Source organism: Peromyscus californicus, unplaced genomic scaffold (genome assembly GCF_007827085.1).
Source record: "Peromyscus californicus insignis strain IS unplaced genomic scaffold, ASM782708v3 Scaffold_20__1_contigs__length_68692818, whole genome shotgun sequence".
Classification (NCBI taxonomy): Eukaryota; Metazoa; Chordata; class Mammalia; order Rodentia; family Cricetidae; genus Peromyscus; species Peromyscus californicus.
Window position 1 is genome coordinate 46684140 of NW_026294503.1, and position 27024 is coordinate 46711163.

The 27024-nt window shown below is 49.3% G+C and overlaps 1 protein-coding gene across 4 annotated transcripts; it reads left to right on the top strand.

The window, feature by feature from the left end:
• Positions 1–1895: 1895 nt before the first annotated feature.
• On the top strand, positions 1896–27024 carry Tef (TEF transcription factor, PAR bZIP family member). 4 transcript variants are annotated; one of them, XM_052748425.1, is made up of 4 exons: positions 1896–2207; positions 15039–15356; positions 21593–21813; positions 23566–27024. In XM_052748425.1, the coding sequence occupies exons 1-4, from the start codon at positions 2105–2107 to the stop codon at positions 23779–23781; spliced, it is 858 nt and encodes a 285-aa protein (XP_052604385.1). In that variant the 5' UTR covers positions 1896–2104; the 3' UTR covers positions 23782–27024. The 4 variants fall into 4 exon arrangements, with proteins under 4 accessions (XP_052604385.1, XP_052604382.1, XP_052604386.1 ...); XM_052748422.1 differs by lacking the exon at positions 1896–2207 and adding an exon at positions 11641–11877; XM_052748426.1 differs by lacking the exon at positions 1896–2207 and adding an exon at positions 12008–12223.

Sequence of the window (27024 nt, forward strand, 5' to 3'; positions counted from 1 at the left end):
GAACCAACTCTCTAGCCCAATTAAAAAAAAAAAAAATAGCCGGGCGGTGGTGGCGCACGCCTTTAATCCCAGCACTCGGGAGGCAGAGCCAGGCGGATCTCTGTGAGTTTGAGGCCAGCCTGGGCTACCAAGTGAGTTCCAGGAAAAGGCACAAAGCTACACAGAGAAACCCTGTCTCGAAAAACCAAAAAAAAAAAAAAAAAAAAAAAAAAAAAAATAGCCAGGCAACGGTGGTGCACGCCTTTAATCTCAGCACTTGGGAGGCAGAGGCAGGTGGATCTCGGGAAGTTTAAGGCCAGCCTGGTCTACAGAGTGAGAGCCAGAGATGTTACATAGAGAAACCCTGTCTTGAAAAACAAACATAAACAGGGGTTGGAGAGTTGGCTCAGTGGTTAAGAGCACTGGCTGTTCTTCCAGAGGACCTGGGTTCAGTTCTCAGCACCCACAGTGGGCAGCTCACAACTGTCTGTAACTGCAGCTCCAGGAGATCTGATTCCTGTGGCCTGCTTAGGCAGCTGAACTCACAGAAATATACCCACAAACAGACACACACACCTACAAACAATTAAAAATAATAAAAATGGATCTTTAACAAAAAGGGGACCATGGTAAGGGGAGGGGATGAGAGAGGCTCTATGAAACGAAAGGAATTTAAGCGAGGGGTCCGAGTGCTCGCCCAGCATGCACAAAGCCCTCAGTTCTATCCCCAGTCCTGGAAGAAAAACAAAAAAGGAAGCCAGGCAATCATGGTAGTATGAGCCTAATCCTAGCTACTTGAAAGGCTGATACAGAAAGATCACAAGTTCAGTGCCTGCCTGGGTTACAGAGTGAGTTCTGGGGTTGCAGATTACCTAATCTATAGTATGTAATAATTTTTCAGTAAGCTGGGGAGGATCACTCGGGAGGAAGTAGTTGAAGACTTGGGGCAGGAGTAGCCAGCAGAGGCACTGGGAGCATTCTGTGTAAAATGGGATTCTGGAAAGCAGCCAAGGATCTTTGTGGAGATCAGCCACAGGGCAGAAACCAAGAGCCTCGGAAGCAGGCCTGAAGGGGAGTTACTGTGTTCAGTTTTGGAGCTGAGCCCCAGAATCACTTTCTGGCTTGTTCAAGAGTCCACAACCTGGCATCTCTGTCTAAACCTGACCCCTGTGGCATCACTCTTGGAGGGATGAGGACATACAAGTCCTTGACTTCACCCATACACATTCAATGTCCTGGGAACCCCAGTGCACGTGTGGGAAAAGAAGGGCCTATGGTAGGTGGCCAACTGCCACTTAAAGCTCCGTGAGGGCCAAAGAAGCAAGCAGTCAGTCACTCAGGACAAGTCCGAGCCAAGCTGGCAGAGCTGTCCCCTTTCAGGAGTGCCCACCCTGCCAACCGTCCTAGGGAACTTCCTTCTTCTTCTCTCCTTCCTGAGAGTGCAGAGAGCTTCAGAGAACAGGACCCGACACGAACACGTACATGTCTTACAGGGCTCATGTGCATGGCACATGTACATTCAAACACCCAATGCCTTGGGGCTTGCAAGCATGTGAATGCATGGTGTCACTACAGTTTCTTTTATGCTGAGCTGCTGGTGGTGAGGGGGGTGGGCCTTGTCTGTCATCCTTTTTTCCTGCACCTGTGATCCCAGCTCAGGTTCATTTCCATAATGTGCTCTGCTCTCCACTGAACCTGGGCCTCCAGGCCTCCCCCACCCCTCAGCTCCTTGTATGTGCCTGTGCTCACTTGCTGTGGGCGTGGAGCTCTGCTCACCATTCTCATCCGGCAGCCCTGGTTATGGCTCCCAGACTGGGGGAGAACTTCCCTTTGCAAAGTTAGATAACAGGCCAGGTTCTCTGTCAGAGGATTGGCGCGGTCGCTCCACGTGCTGCAGCTGGCACAGGGCCAGGTCCTCCCTGCCAAGCAGCGGGAAGGGAAGGCCTGGCTGCAGCCGGAGCTGGCAGGTGGCCGAGCTGGGGGTGGACAGGCGGGCTGGGGCTGGGGCTGCCCATTGGCTGCCTCGGGCTCACACCCCGCCTGCCTCCCTAGCCTGTGGCTCCCTAGCCAGCCCCTGCCTCTCCAGCTGCTTCTAAACTCCGGAGCAAGCACCTCCTGCTGGGCCATGTCGAGCTGCAACCAGATTGGAGTGGCCCCTGCTATGGACATGCCTGAGGTCCTCAAGTCCCTGCTGGAGCACTCTTTGCCTTGGCCAGAGAAGAGGACAGGTAGGAACACAGGTGGTCTATACCGGCAAGGGACCTAAGTGCCCAAGGGGTGGGAGCAGGCACAGGGACAGCAGCAAGATGGTGAGGAAGGGCTGCAGTGCAGAGAAGGACCCCAGGAGGGGTGTGTGTGTGTGCCACGTCAGTTCTGGGGCTGCCCCCACACCTACTGGCTTTGGGCGCTCTGGACAGCGTGCACTGCTGACAGGTGCTGTGCTCACGTGGACAAGGACGGGACCAGAGTGCCTGAAGGAATCCAGGAAGCTGATTGCTTCTTAAGCTCCCTCCCTCTGCACGTTGGGGGCGAGCAGATGAGTGGTAGAGCCGGTAGATTTGGGCAGCAGCCGCGTCTGGAGAAGGCTTTCTGCGCCTGCCACTTGCTCACTGCTGTAGGGCTGAACTCATGGATGGGTTGGAAGCTGGTTATGTAACAGTACCACAAGCCCCACGTTCCTAGGATACCACAGGCAACCCCAGGGCTAGGGACAAGCAGTAGAGTGGAGTGAGCAGCTGAGGGTGTGGGGAGGGGCAGCTTGGGCAGCCAGTACCAGGTATCGCACAAGTCTTTCCTGGGAAAGTTAGGGGCTTGAACTGCTTAGCTTTGGCGAGTTGGGAAACCAACTTGGGGTACTCTCTGATATTTATGTTGCCAAATCTCTCAGGCTCGCCCCAGGTTCTTACTACCGTTATCAAAAAATTTTCCCACGGTGCTGGGGATTGAACCTTCTGAATGCTAAGCATAAGCTTTGCTACAGAGCTGTGCCATCAGCCCCTCCCCGTTGCCTTTAGAGGAGACCACCCTGTCTCTGCTGCCGGGGGACAGGAGGTCAGGGTACTCCCTTGGAACTTTTTCAGACATCTGTCTCATTCTGGGCTGACATCTGATACATCTCATCAACCTGCTGTCCTTACAGGACTTCTTCCTGGAGGACTCTCCAAACTTTGGAGCCGGAGGACAGCTCCAGACTCCTTTCACCCTCTGGGGCCAGAAACGGGCTTAATTTCTTTAACTAGGGGAAGGCAGGACGGAGGCTCTGATCCTGGGAAGTGCTATCTGAGGTAGAGGGTTTCCCCAGAGCTCATGGCAAGGTCCTGAGAGGGCTCTTAGGGATCTTTGGACCAAGGCCCTTTAGACCATAGTCTGTGGTTTCTTTCTTTTCTTTCTTTCTTTCTTTTTTTTTTGTCTTTTTGTTTGTTTTGTTTTTTGTTTTTTCAAGACAGGGTTTCTTTGTTCAGCCTTGGCTGTCCTATAACTTGTTCAGGCTGGCCTCAAACTCACAGAGATTTGCCTGCCTCTGCCTCCCAAGTGCTGAGATTAAAGGTGTGCTCCACCACCGCCCAGCCTGCCTGTAGTTTCTAATGCTGGGCATTTATACACCCTCCTAGACAGGCATTGGAGAAGGTGACACTGCATCCAATGGCACAAAGGACACCAGCTGCTGACCAGGAGAAGCCCATATCCCTACATATCCCTGAGAGAGCCCCCTGACGGATGAGCCTCAGAGAGGGTCCATATCTACAAACAGGGCACCGACAGCTTTCTGCTATCTCTGGGTGGCCTGTGTGGGTAGGCCCAGCTGGAAGGCTTTCTGAAATGTAAGCAGAGCCTTTCCTTCCCTGCAGGTACTAGGGAAGATGATGCAGCACCCTCATGACCCCACCCAGTTGTTCCAAGATGCCTGTTGCTCTGCAGACAGGGTCAACTCACAGATGGGCGGGGAAACATTCTTGGGGTTGGCTCAGGACATTGCTCGGTCGGTACGTGAGACTAACAATGCCTCCCAAGTGTGGTAGCAACTGCTGGTTACTGGCTCCCAGCTGTTACACAGAGCCTTGGGAAAGCTGAAAAGTCCCCATCCCTCATGGGCAGTCAGGGCCCATGCTTAGGGGAGACTTCCCAAGGTTTAAAGCAGAGCTTGCCAAGATCTGGTAAGTTCTGCCTGACGACTGGTTAGCCCCATTTAGCTGGGTCTTAGTCTTGGGTCACCTCCTGTTACTTCCTGTGTCACTTCACTGAAAATCAGAATGTGCCATCCCACAGGACTGAGAGCAGCTTGTGGCTAACTGGGGAAAAAATCAAGGGGGAAGTGGCGGGGGAGCCAAGTATGTCACAAAGCCCCCATCACATTACTGTCTATACTCCCCACTCCCCCGAGCTCCCAGACCTCTCGGGCAGGTGCACACCCACCACACTGAACCAGAGGCCCAGCAGTCTGGTGACAAGTACTTTACAAGTTCCTGTTGGGGTTGGTTCTCCCCACTTCCCGCCACTCTGCTTTGGCCTCTGTGGGAGTCGGGGGCGCCAGTAGCAGCTTGCCTTTCACCTCCATGAAAGAGGCGGGTTTCTCCCGGAGGACCCTGCGGCCCTTCCTCTCCCTTTTCCTCTCTAGCCCAGACTCTGCAGCACAGCCAAGTCACATGCAGGGTAGTTCAGTTCCAGTGGGAAGGAATTTCAGAGGAGAACAATGCAGAGTGACAAACGCCAGGTGTGCCCTCGAGAATGCTCTCCCTGCAGCAGCATGCTCTATTTTCTAGTTCAAAGACACTCCCCAAGATCCACGTGGAGCCCCACTGGCAGCTCCAGGGCCTGCTGCAGCCTGCACAAACATCTGCCTCTCCATGGTCCTCAAGTAGGTAGGCCTTCCTGATCAGTACTGACCACACTTGATACTCCCTTGGTTGTCTGGTCGTCCTTATTCTGAGCCACAATTCAGCCAACTTACCTACAGACTGAGAAATCCATGAGCAAAAGGATGGATCCACTCTCCGAGCTCTGACTCAGTTTCTCACCTCTGAACCTATGAAAACCATGCTTCCTGCCTCTGCTCTTGTACTTTCCCCAAAGATTCTCCAGTGCTCTCCATCTCCTGCTTCTTTCTTCTTCAGCCTCTTGAAAGATCCTGAGTCTCTAAATCATCTGATTAGCTTCTGACCACCGACCTTCCCTACCTACAGGACCTCGGCTGTGCTCAGTGGCACTCTTATCCATCTTTTCATCTTCTCCACCTATCCAGGCCTCCCTTTACAGGAGCCTGACATGCTTTAAAGTTAAACTAGGTCTTCACTTTGAGCTGGGCAGGGAGGGACACTTCTGGAAAGGCAGCAAGAGGCAAAGCCTTAAACTCAGAGTCAGGATGTGATCCTTGGCTCCGCTGCCTTAAGAAAGGATGAGGAATACCTATGCCACAGGCTTGTCGCCAGGACTAAATGCGCTGTCCCACATGGAAGTATTTCAAACTGTGACAGGCCAAGAACAGTGTGGCCGGCTTGGTGGCTGCTCTTTCTACCTATAATCTGACCCTCATTCCCTTCCTTCCTATATTGGCAATCTGATCTCCAATTCTCTATTTTCACCTTCCTTTAAAGAGCTGGATGTTATGAGATTGTGCACACACAGAGCTGCTTCCTTAGAGGTGTATGGTGAGACTCCTGAGGCATGACACCATCGAACCCTACAGGACAGGTCAACAGGCAGAGTCTTAGGGGTACTTGCTGGGTTACAACAAAAGGATCCAGGGGAAGGGGCTCACTCCAGTCCTCTTGGTGAACTGAAGTAAACAGGTTTCATGTGGACTATGTGCAGCTTGGGCTGACCCAAACTTGGTCTGAGTAGAGGTCTGTATGGGGACTCACACAGCCTGGGAAACCAGAGAAAGCATGGTGTTTGCTCAGGAGGGAGAAAAGGACATGGGGCCTTCTGTGTGCTGGAGATATTGTCATTACTCCTCACTTCAGTCTGCCAAGTGGTGTGTCTTCCCGTCTTTTAATGAAAAATGAACTCAGAGCTTGGCCACCTCAGGGCAAATAGGTGAGTGGCTCTTTCCTGGTCTTGTTCTCTGTTCCACCCTACCCCCATTAGAAACATGAAAAACACAGCTTCATCAAGTGCCAGACACTGATGGCAGTGTCAGGAGGCTCCCTTTCCAGGTGACTTTGCATCTGGCCAGACCCCAGGTGAGGCTGCTGAAGGAATGACTCTGGAGCATGCGCCACCCGCTCCTACATCACTGTGTGCAGCAGCACGGCAAGGCAGTCTGGTTTCCCATTCTACCGATGAGAACACTGATGATCCAGGGTGGGAAGGTCCCCCAGCCCCTGTTCCAGGCTCATGCCTAGCCACAGAATTCCCTGGTCTCTGGAACCGTGTGGTATTTCTTGGTCATTCAGTTATTCATTATTAGCTTGGTGAGCATTTGCTATGCTTGTGGCTCAGGCATGGATTAGACAAACCCTGTCCTTGCTCAGCTACAGCTGCAACCCAGTGAAGAAGTACAGCAGTCATGGGTCCAGTTGGCCTTTCCAAGGGGTGACACTTGAGCTAAGACCTGAAAAGTGAGGCAGAGCTAACTCTGTGAAGAGCTCTCAGGCTGTGGGGAAAGCACCTCAAAGGTCTCCCCTTTGTCTGCCGAATAAAAGGCCGCTGGTGCCACGGAAGGTGAGCCATGGGGAGAGAAACACTAGCGAGGTTGGAAAGATCCCAAGGACGAGACCTCAGAGGCTGGGCCCTACAGCCTGCACCTGCTTCTGCATCAGCACCAGGACTTCGGCTAGGGAAAGCAGAGTGTCAGGCAGTGGGGTCAGACATTATTGTGGTGGGGAGGTTTCTCCCCATGGTCACGGCACTCTTGGGGCAGCTCATGTTATCAAAACTCTGGGAATGTGCAAAACACAAGCCAAATAGGAAACGAGGATTCTTGAGAGTACTGAAGGGAGAGGCAAGAATTTAGAAAGAGGCTCCACCCTCCACTTCCACCCTAGAGCACACAGGCCAAAGTACAAAGCACAGACGCACAGTTTCCCGGCCACAGGTATGTGGCTACAAAAGAGAGCTGCTGGCAAGGCTGGTGCTGGAAACTTGCCGAATGGCTCACGCTTGTTCTTCCAGATTCCACCGCAAGCCAAATACATGACTGTTATTTCATATTAATAACACACCAAATGTATACAATTTGGCTTTAAGATGTTTTAACCTTACCAACTCCAAGCAAGGAAAGCAAGCCAACAAATATTTATTACTACTCTGAACAAAGCACTGTGCCTGCCAGCTGTTAGTATTGGGACAATGAGTCTTGGCTTTCTAGAACTCAGTGAAAGCCTTACCATCAGCCTGCTTTTGCTCATTCCAGGTTCCTGTGCCGTCTGCCAGTCCGAGATGCTAAGTAGTCAAGACCACTGTGGGGTTCAGGCTAATGAAAATCACATGCTTGGCATATGCTTCACTCAATAGAACTTGGGTCGATCAGCAGGTTTCCGGCTAAAAGGAACAGAATCTAAAACTATTCAGTCTGGCAAATAACATTTCCTTCTCTGTTCTGATGCTGGTTTAGACTCTGTAACCTATCCTTATGTTCGCAGCCTCATCATCACACACAAAACAACTCCTGAACCAACACATCCTGAACGGAAGGAAAGGGGCTGGATGAGTGCGCACCCATACACCTCACATACTACTCTTGTAGTAGGTACCTGCCAGTGCTTATCACAGATAATTTACACAAACCCCCTACTCGATAGGAATCTCCATCTGCTTCCCAGAGGAAAACCACTGGGGCTTAGAAGTCCTTTGCATGGTGCCATTGGCTCAAAGGAGAGTCTCCTCGGGTCTGCCTCTCAAACCCAGAGTTACACTGGTCCAGACACCCTGAGGTAGACACTGGACTGGAAACCTATTGTTGGCCAGACATGGTGGCAAATACCTTTAATCCCAGCACTTGGGAAGCAGAGGTAGGTGGATATTAGTGAGTCTGAGGATAGTCTGGTCTACAAATAGTGAATTCCAGGCCAGAGCAGAGCTATACACTAAGATCCTGTCTCAATCCCATTCCCAGTAAAAATAACAAAAACAAAAACAAACAAACAAACAAAAACCTATAATTGACCAGCAAGATGGCTCAGTGGGAAAAGGCACCTGCCACCAGGATTGACAACCTGAGTTTTATTCCCTGGAACTGAGCTAAAAGGAAAGAAACTACTCCCCAAAAGTTGTTCTATACCCTCCAAACCTGTGCCATGGCACATGTGTGCACACACACAATCAATAAGTGATTAATTAATTGATAAACTGGTATTAGAGACTACAAATGTAGCTCAGTTAGTAGAGTGCTTTCCTAGCTTGCCCAAAGTCTGGGTTTGATCTCCTGCTTTCTATAAATTGGTGTTGATGGTGCATGCCTATAACCCCAGCACATAGGAGGTAGTGGCAGGAGGACCATAAATTCAAGGTCATCCTCATCTACATATCAAGTTTGAAGCCAACCTAGGGTACAACAAACAAACAAAAAAAACTCAAACAAACAAAAAAACCTCAAAAATTTGATACAAAATACTGTGATTCCACATCAGACTTTTCTGTCTTTTTTTAAAGACAGAGTCTCACTATGTAGCTCTGGCTGTCCTGAAACTCACTCTGTAGACCAGGCTGTCTTGGAACTCACAGAGATCCACCTGCTTCTGCCTCCCAAGTGCTGAGATTAAAGGTGTGTGCCACCACACCCAGCTACCACATACTTTTAAAGTTTAACCAGGTACTAACATGTTCTTAGGTAGTCTATTTCTTTATAAGGCTCACACACCATGGCAATTAGCAAATTACTTCTCATAACACTTATTCCTCTATTGTGAGAAGAGGCAAGGTCACAGTTATGGCCATAGCAATGATAGAGGACAGCAGCAGAGAAATGCAGCTGGGGTTCTTGAGGTCAGCTGGAAAAGGAAGAGAAAGTAATGTCCCTGTCTTCAGGACAGTGCTGACTGCTGCAATTCCCCACAGCTTGCAAGGAGGCACTGCAGGGCCTGTAATGCTGCTGAGGGATTTTGAATGTCCTCCTTTTGGTTATCCAGAGGAAACTCCTCCCTTGGGTGTCAGTAGAAGAGAGACTCAATGCTAGATCAGTTTTGAAGCCTCAACCTGCTACCTTCATGCATTTTAGTCACTGGTCTACTATTAGGTGAGTGCTCCAGGTTGGCTGCTGGATGCAACAGTCATTATCTACCTGGGAGTTATCTAACTATAACTAAAAAGGGAAGAACAGGGAAGGGGGTAGGGATAGAAACAGGAGTGGAAATCTTTACTTCTCCCTACATGCCACCTTTGTTATAAACAGATAACTTGCCACTTATACCTTATTAATCCTCCTCTAGCAATTTAGGAATTGTTTTTCCTTCTCAATAATGTAATATTTAGCCATGAAAATATACATTTAAGTCTATCTAGCAAGGTCCTTTATAACCAAACTAGCTGGAGATTCCTATTTCTTTTAAAAAATATTGTTACATTTTACTGTGTGTGTGTGCACAGGAACTGTGTTCATGGAGGTCAGAAGACAAGTTGTGAGAGCTAGTCCCTCCTGCCATCATACGGCATCCAGGGATTGAACTCTGGTTGTTAGACTCGACAGAAATCAACTTTACCCCAGAGCCATCTTATTCACCCAGCTTTTCTTTTCTAGAGTTTCCTATGTTGCTTCATTTACTTAGAGTTTCTCTTTTAAATTTGTTTCTAGATCAGTTTCTCCTAAAGATCTAGACACATATAGAATTCCTGCTAATAATTCTGCAAAACATGGGTTTTCTTTTTTGTTGTTGTTGTTTTTGTTTTTGAGACAGGATTTCCCTGTGTAGTTTTGGTCCCTGTCCTGGACCTCACTCTGTAGACCAGGCTGGCCTCGAACTCACAGAGATTCGCCTGGCTCTCCTCCCGAGTGCTGGGACTAAAGGCATGCACCACCACCACCACCCGGCCAAAACATGGTTTTCTATGCAGTTCCCTTTATATCCATCAATTTTAATTAAATTAGGAAAAGTGTTTACATCGCAGGCTAGATCCTGCCTTATCCCCACTTGACCCATAAAGAGAAATGAAACAATGGTCTGGAGGCATCAGATGCAGAAAGTGATCAACATCTAATCTAGTGTGGCAGCAGAAACTTAAATTTAGGATTCAAAGTCCACCATCGTGTCCCTATCACTACCCAAAGTCCTTAATCTCTCTCTCTTTGGGCCTACTCAGCTACTCAATTTCATTTTCCTCAAGTTCCAGCAAAATTCTTATTCCATGCGCTTTCAGCTGTCTGCTGCTGCTGCATTCTGCACCTACCGCATGAACCACAGACTGCCTTTCCGCCAGACTCCAGCTCCTCCTTCGGAGGCAGGGAGCCATGGGAGGGACACAGTATAAACAGGCCAAGTCCCGGCCCCTCTGGGAGCTTAATCCCAGTGCGTCTAGTGTTGTCTGGGCTTGAAGCCTAGTATGATTTGAACTGCAAAGAGGTACAAAGTTCTGCGAGCCGCCTTGAAGATCTGTGCACCCCTTCATGACGCATAGGTTACCTAAGGAACCCAGAAAGCATCGATATTTTTAAAGAAGTGGGTCTCCCACAAAATTCAAGATTGGTAGTTTCTGTTTTGCTTTGATTCTAAGAAAGGGAATTTTTAATTCTAAGAAAGGGAAATCTTATCTGTAAAAGAATTCGGGGGTGTCCCAAACTGTGTTGACTCTCTAGTTCCATGTGGAATTTTAAGACTAAGGAAACGGGCTCCAGTGGAGCAACTGGTTTTCCCAAGGTCACAAGTGAGCAGCTAGTAGCACGGAAGTACGTCGCGACCCTAGTCCGGGGACAGGTCTCAAGAATGCGCTCCTACGGTAGTGTTTATCCCGCTGCCACGCCAGCTCCCAATCCCCAGACCAGTGGGCAACTTGACACCCGCTTGAGCAGCCGAGCCTGGAACCCGGCTGCCCTCCGCCAACCTCGGGGCACGTGAGAGGGGTGCTGGCCAGGTACCCTCGTCCCAGTCCCCGAACCCCGAGCAGAGTCCGCTGAGCAACAGAACAGGCCAGGCCAGGCCAGGCCAGGCAAGGCCCAGCCCCGCCCCGCCCCGCCCCTCCGCGCCGCAGCCGCACGTGCAGAGCCTCGTGCAATCGCGCCGGCCCCGCCCCCTCGCCCCATTGGCTGCCTTGCGCCTTTCCCTCGCTGCCCCGCCCCTCGCGGTTAGACTCGGCTGCCGCTCCACGTGACCCTTGGGGCTGGGCCGTGGCGCCCAGTCCCGCCTCCCTCCCGGGTGGCTTCTCTGAGGGAAGGAGGGAAAAAGAGGCCACGATGGACTGGGAGGAAACCTGGAGTCACGAAAGTGGTGGCTAAGAGGACACGACTGACCAAAACGAAGCGAGGAGCTCCACAGAAGGCCACGGTGCTCCCGGGCGGGCGAGGCTATGCTCCTCACCTGGCCCCGCACGTGTCCAGCTCGTTTGGCCCCCACAGCCAATCCCGGCTCGAGGAGCTGTGCCCGCCCTCACGCAGAGCGCACCAATCGGAAGCCACGCTCCGGGACGGCCGGCCTGGCCTCATGAATAATGAATGAGACGGGACCCGTCCGCGGGCGGGGCAGGGACGGAGGGAGGCGGGGGTGCGGTGGCGCGTCTGCGCAGTGCTGCCCGTGTCAGCAGCTGCGGCGGGTCGAGCCGCTCCGGCCCATCTCGGGGTGCGGGCGGGGGAGGCGAGACGCAGGAGCGGGGCTTCGGGCACGATGTCCGACGCGGGCGGCGGGAAGAAGCCGCCTGTGGAGCCGCAGGCGGGGCCAGGCCCGGGGCGTGCTGCTGGGGAACGGGGCCTGTCGGGCTCCTTCCCTCTGGTCCTGAAGAAGCTGATGGAGAACCCCCCGCGCGAGACGCGCCTCGGTGAGGGGGGGCGGCTCGCGCGTGTCTGGGGGCGGGGTTTCTGCAAGGGCGGGGCCTTGTGGGGGCGGGGCGGGTCTGGTCAGAGGTCAGGGTGAAGTGGTCCAGCGTAGAAGGGCTATGCGGGTCAGGAGATGACTAGGGCCCTGCTGGACTAGGCCTGGGGTCGACAGAAAAAGACAGGGGGCTGTCTGGAAAGGACAGGTCAATGGAACTTTGCAAGGAAGCCCTCACTTAGATCGGGCTCCAGCGGGGCTGCCTGCATCCAAATCCCTAGGAAGCCGCTTGCCTAAAATGCCGGTTCCTGGGCCTCACACAGTCAGCGGATCCTGGGACCGAAGCTTATATTGTAAGAAGCATCCCACTGCACCACCGTGGGTGCAGGAGCCCACCACCAAAGTTTGAGAAGCACCGATCAGTGTAGCAGATGGTCTTCGTATGTCTTTGGCCCGTCCTGGAGGAGGAGGATTCTTCCTCTCTGGGAGTGGACATTGAGTGGGTCTACCGTGGTGCTTTACTGGAAGTGTGTCCCTGGGCAGCTGCTGGGGTGCAGATCGGGGAGGTGATGTGCAAAGAGGGTCCGCGGTGTCTTTAAGGGGATGAAGGATGGGTAAAGTAGCTCTGGGACGAGGGTTAGAATGCAGCCACTGAGGCCCTTCACCTGGTTAACAATGGCAGGACCGGGCTTCATAGTATTGTCCAGGCCACAAGGGTCCCTGGGGCTTTGTGTGGAAAGCAGGCTGAGCCTGGGTATTTGGCCTGGAACAGCAGTGGGACTGCCACCTATTATTGTACTGTCTTAGGTGCATTGAGGTGTGTTTTCCGTCTGAGACCTTTGAATTTTTAAGAGCTCAGTGTAATTAGGGAATTTGGGAAGGAATAGGCTTTGTGTGGACCTCTTGTATTGACAAATTCATTTCCCTTTCTAAAATGCCATGTCTCTTCTTTTCCTGGGTGTGTTCTGAGGCGGCTGTGCTGATGGTTGTCAGTGTTGGGTTATAAATAGCTTTCGCTCATCAGGTGAGGCTAGGTTCTCTCCTCCTGCTTCAGGACCTCATGTGCACAAACCTTTTGTTTGTTTGAAGATGATGCTTTGCTCCAGATCGGAGAGTAAGACAAACAGCAAGTGCTCACATCTGGCTGCTTAAGATTACCAGTGAGCAGTGGTCCATATAGTGATTTTACCTTACATTGGCACATGCTCGCAAGCATCTTGACACAATCTTATCTTGTTTAGCTTATTATCTACACTCTGCTGATGAGGAAAGTTGAGACTCTTGAGAGGTGCAGATGCTTTCTCAAGGTCACACGGGTGGGCCTTCTGGCTCTCGATTTGGTGCTCTTCTAGTGTATCAAGCTGACAACCACTGGTGTCAACCCTGTGACTTCAGTACTAAACGTGCCAGTCATTTACCTTTTCCAGTTAATCTAAAACTTCACCGTACAAACACTGGATTAACACAGCCTGACTGATTGTCCTGCTTGCTTTGTAATCCCAGCCCTGGAGAGGTAGAGGCAGGGGGACACTGGTTCAAGGTCATCCCTGCTGTACATCGAGTTTAAAGTCAGCCTAGGCTTCATGAGACCCTATCTCAGAAAAGCAGAAAAAAAAATAGTTTTAACTGCTTTGGTCAGGCAAAATGTGGAACTTCCTGTTGCTTGTCCTTCTGTAAGACTGCTTTTTTATCTCCTCCCTTCTCTTACCTCTTTTGATCCCAAGTGACCCCACCCAACTGGTCCAGTCATTTCTGAACAGAGTGTGGAGTCAGAGAGACGAGCAGAGAAGCCATCTGGCCCACCCAGTCCACAGGCTGGGATTTTTGTTGCTTCCCAGTTGTTTTTAAATCAAAGCCTGATTTAAAAAAAAATTAAAAAGGCAGTCGTAGGAATTTAAGTTAAATCAAATTAGAAGCCATGAGCAAGTTCTGTTTGTGAGAACCTCCATCTCACTGAGTCTGGTCATTTTTATTGGACTAATAGGCTGCCTTTTAGCTGTCTGGTCTTGGGGCCCAAGCATGACTGCTTTATCTCCAACATAATAATATTTGATTTCTTTTTTTTTTCACTTCTAAATCCAGAGTTCAAAGTTATCTCCCTCAATTTTGAAAACCCATTATGAACTTGTCATGATCTCATCTCCCTGATTAGCCTCCTTGTCACTTGGATTCTCTCCTCTTGTCACGTTTCTCTAGGCTTTTTTTCCTGATTGCCCTCTCATGGATATCCATATGCATAACCTTTGACTAAGACAGGTGGGATCTGATCTTCACTAATTGATTTAGCTCCGCTTTGAATAGGAACAGTTTTCCTCCTTCAGCTCCACCCTTCTCCATCCTCCTGGGAAATCTGCCTCCACTCTTTCTGCTTATTCAGGGAGAGAGGCCTTCTGAATTGGTTGCTCTGAAGAGAGCTCCGGGGCCTCTCAGTGAGGACACCTGAAGCCAATGTGTCTGAAAACCCAGTACTCTCCAGTCATTATACAGGTTCCCATAGTCACTGTGTGCTTAGCCATTTTGTTGGCCCCTGAAATCTGGAACTAAATCAGACACAGTCCCTACCCTTGGTGGCCTCACAACAATAAAGAATGTGTACTGTGTACGGCATACTCAGTAGTATGTGTTTTCATATGTTACCTCTGAGGGTAACATACGGAAAAGAGGGACTTAATGCTTGACAGTGAAACACATGGAGGCTCACGTCAAATAATGTGGATCAGGTCACATGTCCGCAGGAGCCATTACTAGAGGGAATGGGACAGGGGAGCCCAGGAGTTATTGGCTAGAGGGCCTCAGCCCTTTCCACACTAAGATATCAGGGAAGGTCAGAAACACCACTTCCTTCCATGTAGCCTCTCCTGTAGATGCCTGCCTACAGCCTATTCTGCATTAACTCTGGAACTACCTCAAGCCTTGGAGTATGCAGCTAGCATTCCAGAAAGGCCAGACCCAGAAGAGAATGTGGTGCCACCCCAGAAGGAGACCAGCCTGCCTGGTTCAAGCACCAGGTTATAATGGGAAGACAGGACATGCTCTTGAAACGTGTATGTGGGATGTGGATTGAAACAGGCCTCTGAGAAAGATGGGGCTTCTCTGAGGCTCACTGCCCCGCTTCTGGGATGAGTTAGTTACTCTTGTGTGGTGTCTCATCAGAGATTTTGTTTGCAGATAAGGAAAAGGGGAAGGAAAAACTGGAGGAGGACGAGTCGGCAGCAGCCAGCACCATGGCCGTCTCTGCCTCCCTCATGCCACCCATCTGGGACAAGACCATCCCCTATGATGGCGAGTCTTTCCACCTAGAGTACATGGACCTGGATGAGTTCCTGCTGGAGAATGGCATCCCTGCCAGCCCCACCCACCTGGCCCAGAACCTCCTGCTGCCTGTGGCAGAGCTTGAAGGGAAGGAGTCTGCCAGCTCTTCCACAGCATCTCCGCCGTCCTCCTCTACTGCCGTCTTTCAGCCCTCAGAAACCGTGTCCAGCACAGGTTGGTGACAGGCCTTTGTCATCTAAGGAGCCCACTTCCCACTGAGTTCTGCTGTGTCCACACTCCCTGGGTGCCCTTTCTCTGAAGCAGGTCCCGATGGGCTGCAGATTGGAGAACCCCTTGCCCGTAGTCTCCAGTACTGTCCGTGAGGCTGGGGATAAAGCAGTCGTTAGGCCGGCACCAGTTGGCCTCCCTCTGCAGGGGACTGCATATGCTCAGGATGGTGGAGGGAGCTCCCAGGCCGAAACTCGAAGAAAAGAAATCCCACTCTGTGTTTGATACCGTTCTTTTATGTCAACGGTATTTTGGCCACAGATTCTTGGCAAGTTTAGGCAGTGTTATCAACACCACTGTTGTCATTCTGACTGTGAGTGCTAACATTTACTAGGACTTACTCTGTGCTAGACCCTAACAAAGAGTCATCGAGACGATCTTACGAGACTATTCGGCCTATTATCCCTGCTCTGTAGATGAGGAAACTGAGGCACAGAGAAAGTGAGAACCTTGCCCAAGTCACCTGGCTGATAGGTACTGAAGTAGCACTGAACCCAGGATGCTCTTCTGCATAGGCAGGTACTGCTTAGGCACTAATACAAATACCATTTCCACTGCTCTACAAATTATCTTCAAGACCTAAAGGCATTTTTTACTGTTTTGGTTTGGGTGTTGGGTTGTTTTTTTTTTTTTTGGTTTGTATTTTCATATCTTAACATAAACCCACCAGGAAAGATGTGTCCCCTGTTTGAGAAGCCACAGAGACATGGGGGCACATGTCTCCTGGGACCCACACCATGAAGCTCTCAGGGTGTGTTTTTGTTTAATTTTTTTTTTTTTTTTTTTGGTTTTTCAAGACAGGGTTTCTCTGTGTAGCTTTGCGCCTTTCCTGGAACTCACTTGGTAGTCCAGGCTGGGCTCAAACTCACAGAGATCCGCCTGGCTCTGCTTCCCGAGTGCTGGGATTAAAGGTGTGCGCCACCACCACCCAGCTTTTGTTTAATTTTCAAAAGGGAAATTTTTTCAAATAAAATTTAAAAAGTAAGAAGTTGGAGTGTATATCACAGGTAGAGTATTTTATTATATATCTAAAATATTAAGGTCTTCTTTTTAGATCTGTTATTTTTAATTATGGGAAGCAGATATGTGCACATGAGTGCAGGTGCCTGTGGAGCCTAGAAAAGAACACTTCATCTCTTGGAGCTTGAGTTACAGGATGTTGTATGTTGTCTGACAGGGATGCTGGGAACTGAACTCAGGTCAACTTCCAAAGCAGCACATGGTCTTAGGCATCTCTGTGGCCCCAGTACAAGAGTTCAAAAACAAAACAAATAAAAAAACAAAAACCAAACAAAAACAGAAGGAGCAGATTCAGTGTCATATACCTATAATTCTTGTTACTCAGAGGCTGAGGCAAGAAGATTACAAGTTCAAAGCTAGTCTAGATAACATAGTGAGACTCTGTCTTTAAAAAATAAAAGAAGGGCTAGAGATGTAGCTCAGTGGCAGAGTGCTTGTTTAGCACTCTGGGGTTCTGGACTGGAGAGATGGTTCAGTGGTTAAGAGTGCTGGCTGCTCTTCCAGACGATTCAGGTTCAATTCCCAGCACCCACATGGCAGCTCATAACTGTAACTCCAATCCCAGGGGATCGAACACCCTCTTCTGATCTCTGTGGATGCCAGGTATGAATGTGGTATACAAACAAACTTGCATACTCATAGAATAAAAATTTTAAAGCCTTGGGTTTCTTTCTCAGCGCTGCAAAATAAATTTTAATTCAATAAAAATTAAAGATAGAGGAAATGGGTGGGAAAGATGGCTCAGCCCCTAAGAGCACTTGTCCCGAGTTTGTTTCCCAACACCCCCATTGTGGCTCACAACCATCCATAATACCAATTCCAAGGGGTCCAACAGGCATGTTGGTGTACACACATGCATGCAAGTAGAACATTCATACATACAAAATGAATCTAAAAAAGGAAAAGCAGGGGAGATGATTAGTGGGTAAAAATGCTTGTTTCAGTGTGGACACAGCACAGTGTGGGCGGGTCAGTGCCAGGGAGTCAGATACTGGTCAGCGGGCCAGTCTGCTAGAAATCGGTAAGCTCCAGGTTCAGTGAGAGACCCTGTCTCAAAAGATAAGGTAGAGAGGATCGGTAAGATGGCTCAGCAGAGAATGGAATTTTCTCTGAAGCCTAATCAGGTGCTGGGAATCAAACTTCAGTCCACTGTATGTGTCGAGGTCAGAGGAAAACAGCCCAGGCCCCACATGGTGGAAGGAGAGAACCAACTTGTGTAAATTGTCCTCCGACCTCCACATGTGCAGTGTGACATGCATGCAGGTGCACACACATACAAATAACTAAAAAATTCAATGAAAAAGATGGAGTGATTGAGAAAGATAACCAACATTAACTTCTGGCCTTGACATGGACATTCACACATGTGCACATATATCCACACATACGTACATCACACATTAGAATTTTTAAAAATATTTTACATGTGGAATTGACATGTAAATTGTGTCAATTCAAGATAGGGGAAATGGATTGGAGAGATGGCTTAATCATTAAGAGCACTTACTGTTCATGCAGAGGACCTGAGCTTGGTTCCCAACACCAACATTGTGGCTCTCAATCATCCATAATACCAGTTCCAAGGGATCCAACAGCCATGTATATAGTGTACATAACATGTATGCAAGTAAATCACAGAGATCTGCCTGCCTCTGCCTCCTGAATGCTAGGAATAAAGGCATGTGCCACCATGCCCAGAGTAAGAAAGGATCTTTTTTTTTTAATGTGCATTGGTGCTTTTGCTTACATATGTGTCTCTGTGAAGGTGTTGGAGATCCTGGAGCTGCAGTTACAGACAGTTGTAAGCTGCCATGTGGGTGCTGGGAAGTGACCCTGGGTCCTCTGGAAGAGCAGCCTGTGCTCTTAATCACTGAGCCATCTCTCTAACCTCTAAGGGAGATTTTTAATGAAGTATATATGTAAAAGTGTACAGTTGAGTGGATCCTCACAGAGTGAACCACCCATTTCAACACTGCCCAAATCGGGATACAGAACTATGCTGGTATCCATGAAATGCCTGTGACTCTGGACATTCGTCTTCTCAGAGTTAATCACTATTTCTTTCTATCACCAAAGATTACATTTGCTAATAGCGGAGCAATAGAATTGTCCTCTGTTTGGTTTCTAAATATTATAAGTGGGCTCCAGATATCCAGGATTAATGACAGGATTATCACAACTTTGAGTCAAGCCTCCTTTATAAAATAAGTCCTGGGCCAGCCTGGGCTGCATATTGAGTTCCAGGACAGCCAGCCAGAGTTACACAGAGAGACCCTGTCTCAAAAAAAAAAGAAATCCTCAATCGCTATGGTCAGCAAGATGTCAGTGGGGGTGCTTGCCATCAAGCCTGGATCCCTTGTGGGAAAGAACTGACTTCCCCAAACTGCCCTCTGACCTCCATGTTTGTACAGTGGTGTGTGTGCACACAGGCGCATGCATACACACACATAAATACATACATAAATGTACAGAAAGTTGAGCAGAGCATGCAGTGCAGTGGTCAGGTGTTTCCCTTACACTGGGGAGTCCCAGGTTTAATTCCCAACACAAAACATACATACACATACAACATTCATTGTAAGTTCATTGCATTACTACTCCTATTTATAACTTTATACAGTTTTATAATACATATATAAATTATGTGGGCATTAAAATGCCTTAATATTAATAAAAATAGACTGGTAATGGTGGTGCACACCTTTAATTCTAGCACTTGAGAGGCAAAAACAGGCAGAGCTCTCTGAGTTTGAGGCTAGCCTGGTCTACTGAATGAGTTCTAGGACATCCAGAGCTACATAACGGAGAGACACTGTCTCAAAAACTGAACAAAAATAGTTTCACAGAACATATTTAATGGAAAACTGGGTATATTGGTCTATACCTGTAATCCTAATTCTCAAGAAACTGAGGCAGGAGGATTGCCATGAATTCAGGCCAGCCTGAGCTACATAGCACGGTACAAATGAAAGTGGAAGTCTTTAATTTTTACATTCATTTTTCTAGAGAAGGCATAAGTAATATGTACGCTTTTGTGTCTTGACTTCCTTTATACAGCATTTTTTCTCAATCATCTTGTCCCTGTGGGAGAGGTTTGTTAATTTTCATTGGTAGATAATACTGTGTGAACACACCACAGTTTAGCCATTCTGCAGTTGAAGGACAATGGGGCTCACTATATAGTCTAGCTGGGGTTCTGAACTATGCTGCTATGAACATTTGTGTGCCAGTTTCTTGGTAGATACATGCATGTATTTCTCTTGGACATTTACTTAGGAATAGACTTGATGAGTTGGTGAACATGTAAGTCTTCATTGTCTCCTCCTCTTCCTCTGACAGGGTCTTCTATGTAGTCCTGGCTATCCTGGAACTCACTCTGTAGACTAAGCTGGCCTCAAACTCACAGAGATCCACCTGCCTCTGCCTCCTAAGTGCTGGGATTAAAGGTGTGAGCCACCATACCTAGCATTATTTACTTTATTTTATGAGTATGAATGTTTGCCTGTGTGTATATATGTGTATAGTGTGTATAAAATGCTCACAAGGTCAGAGGAGGGCATTGGATCCCATGGAGCATGAGTTACAGGCAACTGTGAGTTGTCATGTAGATGAGAGGACCTGAACCCAGGTCCTCTACAGGAGCAGTAAGTGTTCTTAACCACTGAGCTCCAGGACTCACAGACACATATAACACCACATACACACACATATATCACATATTTACACACTTTTGTTTGTGTGTATGTGAGAGAGAGAGACAGGGTCTTATGTACATAGCAAGTAATGACCTAGAGCTTCCGACCCTCCTGCCTCCACCTCCCCAGTGCTGGGATTATAGGCTTACACCAACACACTCAACCTAATCCAGTTGAAAACCTAAATTTGATCACGCCATACTTGTGCCATGAACATCCCAGTGATTTCCTCATTTCAAGAGACAAGTCTGTGTCAGCAACATCGGCATTTAGGGCAGATAATTTGGGGGGGATTGTAGGAAGATGATTGGTTTTAATTTTTATATCTTTTGTGTTGTAGGGTGTGTAGCGCCTTCAGGATTCTATACACATGCCAGTTGCCAGTTGGAGTCCTGAAGTAGCCAGATAGTTCCTGTGGGGCAAAATTGTCCCCTGTTAAGAACCATGGCTTTGCAGGGCAGTGGTGGCACACGCCTTTAATCCCAACACTCAGGAGACAGAGGCAGGTGGATCTCTGAGTTCAAGGCCAGCGTCGTCTACAGAGCGAGTTCTAGGACAGCCAGGGCTACACAGAGAAACCCTGTCTCAAAAAAACAAAAAAGAACCATGGCTTTAACCTCTCTGTTACACTCTGTTGTGTCTGTCAGGACGCTACCAGGGATATAGTTTGTATTCAATAATTATCTGTTGGCTGAATATTTGGTGTACTGCTATTGGTGTACTGCTATTGGTAGCATTGAACAGGTAGGACAAGGGTTCAGTTTTCTTTTAACAACTCTTATCTCAACATACAACCTTTGAACTCTAAAATTGACATTAATCCAATGTTTACCTGTAAAGCAGCCATATAGAATAGGAAGAGTAAGGAGCCAGAGTCAGCCAGGCCAAGAGTCACATTTTACTTCAGTTATTTACCTGTGGGGTTCTTTTCTGTGAAATAAGAGTTACCACTCATTTCCTTTCCGTTGTGAGTGAGTGAGTACAGCACCTGCCGTGGGGGCTCCACAGCAGAACCCATGCAGTTCTCAGCCTGTGTCCTCACCCCACTGTTGTCGTGGGGACATCGGCTGGTTTTCATTCTTGGACTACTTGAGACACAGGAGGTTGAGTGGTATAATGATTCAGTGTTTTGCTTACCGTTTCTTGGGGAAACAAAACACTTAGAAAATCCTGTCCATTTTGAGGAACTCTCCTTTGGTGTGGTCTGTTCCTAAGGGGGAAGAATTCATGGGCTGGAGGTAATTGAGTGGTTGATCACATGCTTAGCCCTGGGTTTGATCTATAGCCCACAAAAAAGGGAGGTTGTCTTAGGAACTGAACCACGTGTGCCTGCCTGTCTCCCTTTAGGGCTGGTGATGTGGTTTTCTTAAGTGACAGTGGTCTGTGGGGCCTCCAGGGTATCTGGTGGGGTGACATATTTTCTCTGTCCAGTGAGATGCTTCTAGATCTTTGGCCTCTGTCTTTCAGAATCATCCTTGGAAAAGGAGAGGGAGACCCCAAGTCCCATCGACCCCAACTGTGTGGAGGTTGATGTGAACTTCAATCCTGACCCTGCTGACCTGGTCCTCTCCAGTGTGCCAGGTGGGGAGCTTTTCAACCCTCGGAAGCACAAGTTTGCGGAGGAAGACCTGAAGCCCCAGCCCATGATCAAAAAAGCCAAGAAGGTCTTTGTTCCTGATGAGCAGAAGGTAAAAAAAAAAAAAAAAAAAAAAAAACCAGGCCGGGCGGTGGTGGCGCACGCCTTTAATCCCAGCACTCGGGAGGCAGAGCCAGGCGGATCTCTGTGAGTTCGAGGCCAGCCTGGACTACCAAGTGAGTTCCAGGAAAGGCGCAAAGCTACACAGAGAAACCCTGTCTCGAAAAACCAAAAAAAAAAAACCAAAAAACAAACAAACAAAAAAAAAAAACAAACAAACAAACAAAAAAACCAAAACCAAAACCAAAAACAAAACCTCTATTAAAGGCACAGCAGTGGTTTGAGAGTCTAGGGTAAGCTGTGGCATATCTCAGCAGTGCAACTCAGTGGCATAGCTTGGCAGGACAGTGCTTGCTGGGGACACATGAGGCCCTGAGCTCCATCTCTAGGGAGCTCAAGTGTGGTGGCACACACCTTTATTCCCAGCACTCAGGAGGCAGAGGCCAGAGAGAGACAGAGAAAGAAACTAGAGTAGGGTTCTCCATATAAAAAACTCATGTGTGATTTTTTTATATGAAGAACCCTTCCTATTATGGATACCACAGGAGTTCTGTGCTTGGAGCCACATCAGCAACAATTTGATGGGAAGAAATGGTTAGGTGTGGCTTGGCCTCAATGACTCTTTGGGTTAGTGTTCCACCTCACTGGCATTAGTCCAGCCATCAGGAAGAGAAGTCACTAGACCACAGAAAGCACGGTTGAACAATTTCAAAGGACAAAAGACACCTTGTAGGGCTGGGGTACAGTGGTTCTCCACCTCCCCAACACTGCGACCCTTAAATACAGTTCTTTGTGTGTGGTGATCCCCTACACCATAAAATTATTTCACTACTACTTCATAAATAATTTCCTTCTGTTATGAAACATAATGTAAATATCTGTGTTTTCCCATGGTCCTAGGCAACCCCTGTGAAAAGGTTGTTTGATCCCTTAAAGGGGTTACAACCCACAGGTTGAGAAATGCTGTCTTAGTGGGTTAAGCATTTACCACAAAAAATGTGAGGACCTGCCTGAGTTTGCCACAAAAAAACAAAACCATAAGAACCCAATGGGAAAGCTGTAACAGGTAGTGTGTGTCTGTAATTCCAGTGTTCTTTCCGGGAGAAAGGAGACAGAGGTAAGAGAATTGCTGGACACTCTGGGCCACCTAGCCTGCCAAACACAATGGTAAACAACAAAGAGACCATGTCTCAAGATGGACAGTGAGGACTGACACCCCAAGTTATCCTCTAGCATCCACACATGCACCATGGGGCACGCCCCTTCTCTTCCTCTTCCTGCTCCCTCTCTTTCTTGCATGGTCTTGTAGAGTCAGGTTTGAGCTCAGGGGACTGCACCTATCTTTGGCTTTTGACCACCACTAAGCATGATTTCTGGGAGTTCTAGGCCAACCTTGTCTACATAGTGATTTCTGGGACAGCCAGAACCATATAACAGAGTCTCTGTCTCAGAAAGAGGTATGGGGGGGGGGGATGTTAACCAGTATGCCTAAAGGAGGCAAGGGCAGGGCACCCAGCAGCACACTGCCTGCCTGTCAGGGAGGATGCTTGCTCCCATATCATGCAGCCTGCCCCTCTGAAGACAGGGCAGTGTCCCTGTATAATGGTCCTTTTCTAGGGTCCTGTCTTTAGTTCTTACCACAGCATTGAACTGTGGGGTAGGGAGTAGACCTGGGGGGTAGGAAGGAGAACTAAGGTTCCCTCAGGGGGAGCACCAGACACCCACAGAGGGTACTTTCCCTTAGGATGAAAAGTATTGGACAAGACGCAAGAAGAACAATGTGGCAGCTAAACGCTCCCGGGATGCCAGGCGCTTGAAGGAGAACCAGATCACCATCCGGGCGGCCTTCCTGGAGAAGGAGAACACAGCCCTGCGGACGGAGGTCGCTGAGCTTCGCAAGGAGGTGGGCAAATGCAAGACCATCGTGTCCAAGTATGAGACCAAGTACGGGCCGTTGTAACCTGTGCCCCTTGCCCCGCAGGGCACTGCCTGCACTTCAGACCTCTGCCTGGGGCTTCCTGGACCCCACACTCGTGTGGAGACTTAGGACTCTTCATGGGCACATGGTGGCGTACCTGCTCTAGGAGCGTTCACGTCTCAGCTTCATTATAACATGGCCAGCACACGTGGTGACTTCCCCAGGGGACCAGGCTCCTCTCTGATGGGGAACATGAGCGAATCTATGTAGACGGGTAAATGGCCCAAGTTTCTCTTCTTGGATGTCCCAGCCGAATCAGAAGGGACCTCTGCAGTCCAGATCTCTCTTTACAGAGTGCTCAGGCTTTCCCAGCCTTCCTCAGTCTCCAGTCTGGACCGACAAGGGCTGTCTACAGAATGAGTCATGATGGTTGTCACCCTATCGTTGTCTCAGGTAGCAGGTGCATTTTTACTTGGGGTGTGGCTGTCATGCACCTCACCCTCCCCAAAAGAATCTTTGAGAGAAACATTCATTCCCATCTGTCTCAGAGCCAGGACACGCTGACACTCTGTTAGTGTGTGGAGGATGGTGGGCCATAAGAGTGGGGTCCCTGCATAGCCGGGAATTGGGGTGGGGCTTGGGGCTTTCAGCAGAAGTACATCCTACCATTCTTAGCTCCCGTATCCCTTTTATCTTGTGGCTTTCAGGCCTGAAGCAGCCCTGGGATCAGCTCCCTCTACATCCCACTTGCTATGGAAGAGACATTTACAGGATGGCTGGTCTCTGGGCTCCAATTGCCAGCATCTAAGGCAGCCTTTGTATCTCAGGCCAGTCTGGAGGCTCCTGACTTCCGCTTACCTAGCTTCTGGTTATTTTTTACCCAGGAACCATTCTCAGATCTTAGGTTTAAAAAGAAACCCCATCACCTAAGAAGCTTAAGCTTCCTAGCCCAGGGTACCACTTCTGCATGGTATTTGGGAAACTGGTCTCCAGTCTCCTGTTCTGGGTACCAGAGCAAGGGGCTGTCTCTTGAGACGCTCCATTGGTTCCTTGCTCCGGCTCATTGACATGTCCCAGGCCAGACTCTAGTCTCCCTGAAGACAGAAGAGGGCCTTTAACTTCACAGATCAGAACCCCTCCCCGGAGTGTCAGGGTGCAACCTCATAGGAGTTGTTGCACTTGCCAGAGTCACAGTACAGCTCTCGTAAGATGGCAGGCTCTGGGGACATTTACACTGGCCTGGAGTCCCTCAGTCTTGGTCTCCGGAGTCAGGGGCTGCCCACACAGGTCTGGCCATGGGGTGGAGTGATTCCTGCAGCTGTGGCTGCTTCCTCCTCTGCCTCACGGCTGTACCTTTCTCTTCTGTTGGGCTGAACTTGTGCTCTTACTCCGGCCAGAGGGTTGGCTGAGGGAATCATGGAACCCTCTGCTCATGTGGGTCAGTGAGGGCACCCTTCAGGAGGGTGTGTTTATTTGCTCAGGGTGGGCAGCCTGTGTGAAGGAGACAGAGGTGACGAGGGTGCTTTATTATCCTTAACACTGGCTTTATTTTCAGTGGTGGCTTAGTTTGGGGCCCCAATCTTTTAAGACTTTTCATAATGATGTTCAGACCAGGGCAAACCATCTGCTGGCCATGGACTGCAGCCAGGAGATGCCCTGCCCCTCCTGGGACCTGCACACCACCTCTCGACAAAGGTCCCTGAGGCCATGGGAGGTCTCCCTCCTTCTAGGTCCCTGACTTTGACTTTGTGGTTCTGTAGGAACCATGTGCACACTTGTCACTCTGTTGTAACCACAAAGGGCAGTTGCACCCAGCATGTCAGTGTCCTGCCCCAGCTGCCTGCCTCCCACCCACCCGGCACTCTCTGGGCCGGCTGTTCACCCAGAGGCAGTTCTCGCTTCGTTACTGGTGGACAAGCCTTGAGCTAAAAGGCTCTTCGTTCTCTTTGGCTAGAAAATGTAAGGTTTGTGTTTTCTAAGTTTTAGTTTTTAAGGAATGGATACTTATCTCTGGATGCCATCTGTGTTCTGACCCCAGTGGGTGGGTTGGGGCTTAATGTCTCTCCCTTGGTCCTACCTTCTGCCTTGTGGTACCCTCCTTTCCTTCCAGAAGTCGGGGGGTCTGGCTCCTCCTAAAGTACTTACTGGGAAACCGTGTGGCCACTTGCTTCTTGGAGAAGCCTTTTGAAAGCGGCAGGTACAGGAAGGAGCATGCCTGGAGGTTGATGTCCTAGAGAGAAAGTATTCACAGAGGGGCCGTTCCTCGGTTGGCCTTTGGACCCAAGGCTGTGCAGAAAGAGTTGATCTCTGGGGTTTGTCTTGCCGTGAAAGTCTCCTAACTCCCTCTAGGAGCTGATGGCTGAAGTCTGAGGCTCTGGCACTCAGCTCTTTGACATCTTGTAAAGAGAAGCAGGCTTGAGAAGCCAACTTCTGTTTGGCTCTCCATGGGCTCACCTTGGGATGAGAAGTGCTCTCACTTCCTAAGCGACCTGTTCTCAGCTGTGGGAGCCTCCTTGCAAACTCAGAAAAGACGCATGAATGAACTTGAATGCTGCAGGAGTGTACATACAAGAAATGTCTAGATAAAAGAACTACACATGTTTGGAGAGAGCCAGCCACCCTGTGGAGGACCTGCCTCAGTCACCTTATTCTTGGCCCAAAGACTGAGCTTTGTGGGTCTGACTCCCTTGGTTGGGGATGGTACTAGGCAGTGATGCTCCTTGTCCACACTCCCTGCTGAGAGGGTGCTGTGGCCTGCTTTCCACTCAGGCAGCTCCTCCAGTCCTCCAGCCTGGGGACAGATGTGAAGCTCTCCAGTGGCCCTGAGAGGTATGCTCCCTGTAAGGAGGAGCCGTGGAGCCCCTGGTTTCCAGGGCTAAACCCCACCCACAGCTTCTTTAACATCTGTTAATTAAGTGCAATAAATTTTTCTAGAAAAAGGCAAAGATGATTTCCAGGTAGAGATTGCTGTCTTTTGGTATTGGGATGCCAGAACACCACTTGGTTTTATTTTTCTAAGTGCATGTGATTGGTAGAGTGTGTGGGGCTCTGCATCCTCCCTGGGAGCCACATTCCAGCAGCCCCTCTCCCTACCTTTGTTGGGGGAAAGAGGCCAGGAGAAAACCCCTCTGTCCCAGCTGCAGAGGTAGAAGCAGACAGCAGCCCATTGGCCTTGTGTGTGTGTGTGCCTGTGCGAGTGTGTCACGGCTGCTGGGCCGGAGGGTGTGGTGGGGGGAAGTTGGGAATGTATCCTTTTCAAACAAATTAAATATTTTGAGACGAGAA